The sequence below is a fragment of the Aedes albopictus genome, chromosome 2 (genome assembly GCF_035046485.1).
Source record: "Aedes albopictus strain Foshan chromosome 2, AalbF5, whole genome shotgun sequence".
NCBI classification, from domain to species: Eukaryota; Metazoa; Arthropoda; class Insecta; order Diptera; family Culicidae; genus Aedes; species Aedes albopictus.
In genome coordinates this window covers 504550993-504557729 of record NC_085137.1, presented here as the reverse complement: position 1 = coordinate 504557729, position 6737 = coordinate 504550993, and the positions used below count along the sequence as shown (strand labels likewise).

The window sequence follows — 6737 nt, the reverse complement described above, 5'->3', positions numbered from 1 at the left end:
CGAGTCAAGTACAAGACACTGAAGACGACCTTACAGTTGAGGTCGAAATACGTATCTGTCAAAGGATGCAAATTCTTAGTGGAATTCAAAGGAACCGTACTTAACCCGATTTTCTTTTATTTACTTACCTTAGTGTTTACAGAAATATGACCGTGAAACCTATGGAACAGGAAAACCTACCATATGCCCATAAACCCTAATCTTAATTAAGCCATATGGAACATAGAAGCATGCAACACTATAAATAGGAGTGTTTTAATGCAATTTCTCACCCAAGTGAAAATGATCCGCATATTTGTAGCAGTTTTCAGTGTTATCACGTTCGCCACAGTAACTGTTAGTGCAATCGAATCGCAACTGTTTTCCAGCGAATTCATATGGGACTTTTTCAAGGTTCGTTCAATCGACTGTTCCAAACAGAATATTTTAAACTCCCCTCCTACTTTCAGAGTTCATTCGACGAGCGTCGAAATCTGGCCACGTCACCCTTTTCCATCCGACTGGGGATGACCATGCTGGCCAACTCCATCACCGACGGGTACACCTTGAAGCAAATGACCGATAAATTGCACCTGCCAAGTTCCATTGCCAGAGCTTCCGAGCAAAATCGCCGCAAGTTGATGGTGCTACAAAAGGACAAACACTTCTCGTACGCAACGAAGCTGATTGTTCTCGGAACCGAATCCCTAAATCCCAAGTTTCTGGCAGCTATGCACAATTTTGACACTCCGGCAGAGCGACATCCTCTTTCGAACTTGAAGTCCCTTCCAACTCTGGCGAATCGTTGGGCGAAGAACATGACGTCCGGTATGGTCAGCACCGTACTGATGGACAACGAACTGCTTCCGGATACCAGAATGATCCTGCTGAGTGCGACGGCTTTTGCAAGCAAGTGGGAAAATCAGTTCAATGTAAATGTCTCCAAAGTGGAGATGTTCAGCGCGTACACCACGGGCAAACTCTACATGACCAACTTTATGAATCTGGAGCATACGTTGCTTCCGGTGGCCATGAATGACGATTTGAAAATGAAGGCGATTGAGCTGCCTTTCGAAAAAGGTAGTGATTATTCCTTCATGATCATAATGCCCCTGGATAGGGATGGCAACATGACGGAAATGGTGGGCAAATTGAATCACAAATCATTCACAAAGCTCTACGACAGCCTCGTTCCGATGAGAATCTCTGTGAAAATGCCTCGCTTCAAGGTTTCGACCGGTGTGAATGTGAATTCGGTTTTGAAGAAGCTACATCTGACTGCGCCGTTCCAGTGGAGCACGTTCCAAATTTTCAGACAGGAAAAGCTCACCCTGGACAAGGTCAAGCAAAGCGTAACGGTTCAGGTGGACGAGCAAGGAGTTCGGGCAGCCGCTGTCGATGGTAAGTCTGATATATTGTGTGAGATTATAAATATTTGAACCTGATTTTTGATTTATTTTCAGCGTACGTCATGGTCACGAGGAGTGCCCCATTAACATTCCAAGCTGATCGTCCGTTCGTGTTTGCCATTTTGAAGAAATCAGTACATTTCCCACTGTTTGTAGGACACTACGCATATCCAGCAAATTCGTCACCGATTAAACCGTAGTAAGTGTATTGTAACTAGAAATAAATGCATGTTTGAGACGTAATACAAGGTTTTGCTTTGTCAACCTAAAGACTGGACTCGAAAAAAAATGCGACACAAAGAATAATGTATAACTTTTGGTTGCGTGTACAAAAATCGCTGATTTTTTGACCAGGAATAATACATTATGTGTAGCTAATTCCATAAAAATTTCATCAAAATCGGTTAAGTGTTTGCGGAGATATCGTCGAAACAAGAGACTTACCATTTGAGAATCTTGGGCGAACGAACACTTTGGGGTTAAGAATGGGGGTGTGCCAGGATTGTTTTTTAATTTATCGATCATTATAAAAATAATGATAATAAAGTCCCTGAAAGCTTGAAATCTGGAAAAAAAATGGATATGCTGAACTCACAATCGACAAAATGGTCACTTAAACCCGTTTGCAGCTGGGCCCCTTAATTATTTCGACATATAAAGAAAGAGAAATAGAGCAGAACGTTAGTTGGAGCTAATGAAAGTGCGAGAGTAAGAGAAAAATTAAGAAAAATAGACTTTTTGATATCTGTCGTAAACCATGATGTCATCTGCCAGTCAGTCATTTATTTATCTATATATATAAAAATGCAGTGGCATACGTGGGACCGCGCATAACTTGCAAACGGAAGGTCCGATTTTGGTCGTCTTAGTTTTGTTCTGTTAGTTTTCACACAAGGAAGGTTTATGAGGCATAAAACATGGGCAAATTGAGAGTTTTTGAAAATCGATCTTTCATATATTTTGACCGGGGACTTGATCTTGGATAGAAACTTGAAACGTCAAAAAACGCAGTAGGCAAGACAAAGTTTGCCGGGTACAGCTAGTTAATAATAACTCTTGTGACGTAAGACAAAGTCTTTTTAATTTAATTTTTAATATATCCCGAGCAGGAGAAAATAGCACAAGTTTACAAAATAAAACGAAAGTCGTGAACTTCTGTCAACGACCAACATTTTTGAAGTACAATTTAGTGCTGATTTCGAAACCGACCTTCAAAAATTTTTAAGTAGAACAGTTTTTGAGTTTTAGCTCAATATCGAGTTTTGCAACTTTTCAAAATATGTAATTTACTAAAATTCAAATATATTGCGTTTTGTTCAACGAATTTTAAATCTTTTTCCATAAATTAAAAGCTGAATACAATACCATTCGATCATCTGAATACAGGTTTTGCGTCAGATTGATGAAATTCAAGATATTGGCGAGTTTTAGGGACAATCTTCTTAAATTTTAGCAAATATCCCAAAAAATTTTGCAGAGATGTATTTTTTTAATAAGAAAAAACCAACTTAAAAATTCTCTTTTGACGTTTATTTGACATATCATATGTAGGCAAGTTACAGTAAAAATTTCAGATCAATCGGAGCATTGATTACGGAGAATGAGATGTTTGAAGTGAGCGACTTTGCTTAAAAATAGAACAAAAATCGATTTCAAATCATCAACCTTGTATGGAAAGTCGAAAAAAATTTCGCTCTACTGTATTTTTTTTTCCTTCGCGTTTTCGAACTCAGGGCATGATTCTACACCAAAAATGATCATCAGCTTACCGAGTTCAAAAATGCTGTAAACTAGTGTAGCTGAAGAATAACAGACTCAGGTATGGAAAACCGAAAAACTACAACCTGAAGGAGGTATGAAGCAGCTCTGCATAAGAGGTAAAATACCCAAAAAAATAATAACTGGTGTGTATTCTGTGCATAACACGTGAATAATATGATATCAGGTATGGCAATACCTAAATAATAATCGGCGATTCTGCCATACAAATAGCGATTTCTCCATAATTGAATACTACCTCAAGCAGTTCTCAACACCAAACCAATAACTCGTTGAGCTATTATATCAATAACTACAAAATACCAAAGTAAGTTATTTTCAATACCTGGATAACCGACCAATACCTAGTCTTGGTATGATACCTGACTTTGGTATGCTGCAGTTATGTGTCAGTTATTCATTCCTGCACGGGATGCATTGAATCTATACGGATCAGAATACAACGAACTAGAGAATAACTTTTTTGGAGCTAAACCCAAGACTTCCAATGTTTTCATGAAATCATGTTTATTTTACTGAAACTTAACAGTTGATATCTTTTTTATGAAGATTTATAGGTATTGTGAGACACCTTGGGAGTCAACGGGTTAACACACGCCGCTCGAACATTTCGAGTACTTGTAGATCTTCCACGAGCATGTGTCGTGTCGTCTGTAGAGAACCGTTTTGTACATGATACATTTTGTGTGTGGGCGAATCTTTTTAGACCGCAGCTTCTTCTGGAGCCCGTAATAGGCCGCGACTTCCACTGATGATGCGACTTTGAATTTTATAACTCACATGGTTGTCAGGCGTCAGAGAACATTCGAGGTAGACGAATTCTTCCGCCATCTCGAAGGTATCATGACATAACTTCATAGTCGTGTTCGATTCCGCATATATGTACTATGTTTTTGGCGCATTCACCACCACTAAAACAACTTTTACAGCTTCGCGTTTCAGGCGGGTGATCAGCTCTGTCTGTTCTTCTGACGATAACATCCATGTCGACCGCAATGCACACAAATTGGCCGGATTCTGCGAAAATCGTACCCCGCTAGAGCGATATTAAAGAGTAGGCATGACAGTCTGTAATTTTGTCGCAGTCCCCGGCGATATCCGAATAAACTGCATAGTTCACCATACGCAGTTGTGCACACACACCGTCCATCGTTGCTGCTTTGATCAGTCTGGTGAGCCGTACTATGGGGGATTTCCATACAAGCAGGCGGAAAAATATATTCATCATATTTTCGAGGATTTTTTTAGTTTTCTGTAGTTGGTTCGGCCAATATTGTTAACGAACATTGTCACGATCAAGATTTGAAAAGGGCGTATTTTTGATATAAGTCAAATTACTGAACATACAAAAAAAGTTTAAATTTGTTTAAATTTTTTATTTTATTTTATTTATTGTTTCGCCAATGCCTGTAGGGTTTAATCATATTTTTAACTAAACTGAGATTCGGGCTCAGTCGGCAGCATGATCTTAGCCTCCCTAATTATATCTTGGGATAAGCCAAAATAGCGTTGGGCAATTTTGAATCGATATTTGCAGCATCGATGTTTTTGTTCCGATTAATCGATTTTTGAATCGATGTTGAAGCCCCACGAAATCGACCGAATCGTTTTTTTTTATATTCGAATTTTCTTTCGATTCAAATATTTTTTTTGTTATAGAATGCACTGTAGGATTTAACCATTAAAAAATGTACATAAAATCTGGAGTCTATATAATCTTGGGTCAACTAAATCGAGGCATACCTGTATATCTCAGATTTATTGGGCAACCCCTCCCAGGAGTCTAAGTGATTTTTTCTCAGGACTCTGAAGGAATTCTCCTTATGGTCTAGAGAGCCCCTTTCAGGGTTCTAGCGCATCCTTCTCAGGATTCTAGGTCAGTCCATCTCTGGTTAACGAACATTTTTTTTTTCTTAGATTCCCTCCCAGTATTCTCGATAAATTTCTCTTAATAATGTGGAGGATCCCTCTCAGGGCTCTGGGGCAATCTCTTTCAAGCTTCTAATGAGATGTCTTTCAATATTGCAGGAAAATTTATCTCAGGATTCTAGGAAAATCTCTCCCAAAACTCTGGAAGAATCCGCCAGGGAGTTCTGGGGATATCCGTCTAAGCATTCTGGGAGAATCCCGAAGAAAATCTTCTCTCAGGATTCTGAGGTAATCCGTCACAGAATTCGGGGAGAATTCATCTCAGGTATCTGAGGAAATCTCTCAGGATTCTGGAATAATTCTTATGAAAGATTCTTAGAGAATCCATCTCAGAAAACTGGAGTTATCTTTCCCTGGATTCTAGGGAAATCCTCAATAAAATTCAGGGAGAATTCCTATTGGAAGACTCTTTCTCTCTTTTATAGAATAAGGTCTCTCAGGATGCTAGTGTGATCATTTTCAGCATTTTGAAGGAATCTCTCACATAATTTTAGAGGAATTTTCACAGTTATGGAAGAGTCCCTTTAAAAATTCTCTAGGATTTGTTTTCAGCAGTATTATATGGGAATACCCGACTAGAAAATTATATCAAGTTTATGTCATATTGTGTTATGATGTTATAATATTTTCCAAAACTTATTCTGTTATAAACTAGATGCAGGATGATGTTAAAATAGCTAAAATTGTAACAAAAAGTACACTGGTCCAATTCAAATTATAACCTACTTTGTTATAATCATATCAAAATTAAACAAAATGAGATACAAATGTTGGTCTCAGGATTGGTAGTTTCTATCAAAATTTGATACAACTTTGTAACATTAATTTTCAAATGTCGAAGACTCAAAATAAATTATAGTACAATGAGTTATCAAACAACATTCATAAAATAATGTAATATAACTGAGTTATAGTATTTTGAAAACACCAAAGATGTTGAACATGATTATATCACAATAAGTTATAAATATCATGGTTTGTTAGGATTATGTCATATTTTTGTTACGATTTTCTAGTTGGGTATCTATCAGAATTCTAGGGAATCTCTTGATTCTAAGGGAATTCATTTATGGGTTTTGGGGTATTTCCTACCATGGTTCCCTACCAAGAGTGAAATTCTTCTCTAGGATTCTAAGAAATTTCTGGATGATCTGGGTTGATTCCTCTAAGGATTCCGGAAGACCCTCACTTAGAATCCCACTCAAATTCTGAAGAAATTTTTCTCAGCATTCTCAGGAACTCCTCTCAGGGTTTTGGGGAATCCCTCGCATATATTTTGTGCTTCCTCTTAGGTTTCGGAAGAAATCCTTCCCAGCATTCTACGAGAATCCCAGTAGAATTCTGTTTTCTGTATTCTGGTTGCTCCCAGAAATCCCATTCAGGATTCTGGGAGAGTCCCTCTTAGTAATCAGGGAAAATCCCTTACAAGATTATGGGGAGATTCTCTTGAGATTTCGGTGTAATAATTTAAAGTATTTTATATGAATCACCCCAGAACTCTAAGGGCCTCTCGGGACTCTGAGACAGTCCGCCTTATAGATATGAAGTAATCGTACTCAGGATTCTAGGAATATCTTTAATAGAATTCAAAGAGAATTCCTACCGATACCGGAAAAGTCTTGTTTTCTTTTCTACATAAAG

At 38.0% G+C, this 6737-nt stretch overlaps 1 protein-coding gene across 1 annotated transcript; it reads left to right on the top strand.

Moving 5' to 3' along the window:
• The first annotated feature begins 242 nt into the window (after positions 1 to 242).
• Positions 243 to 1863, top strand: LOC109410421 (uncharacterized). Its single transcript, XM_029870325.2, has 3 exons — positions 243 to 393; positions 450 to 1380; positions 1443 to 1863. The coding sequence occupies exons 1-3, from the start codon at positions 259 to 261 to the stop codon at positions 1586 to 1588; spliced, it is 1212 nt and encodes a 403-aa protein (XP_029726185.1). The 5' UTR covers positions 243 to 258; the 3' UTR covers positions 1589 to 1863.
• The last annotated feature ends 4874 nt before the right edge of the window (positions 1864 to 6737 follow it).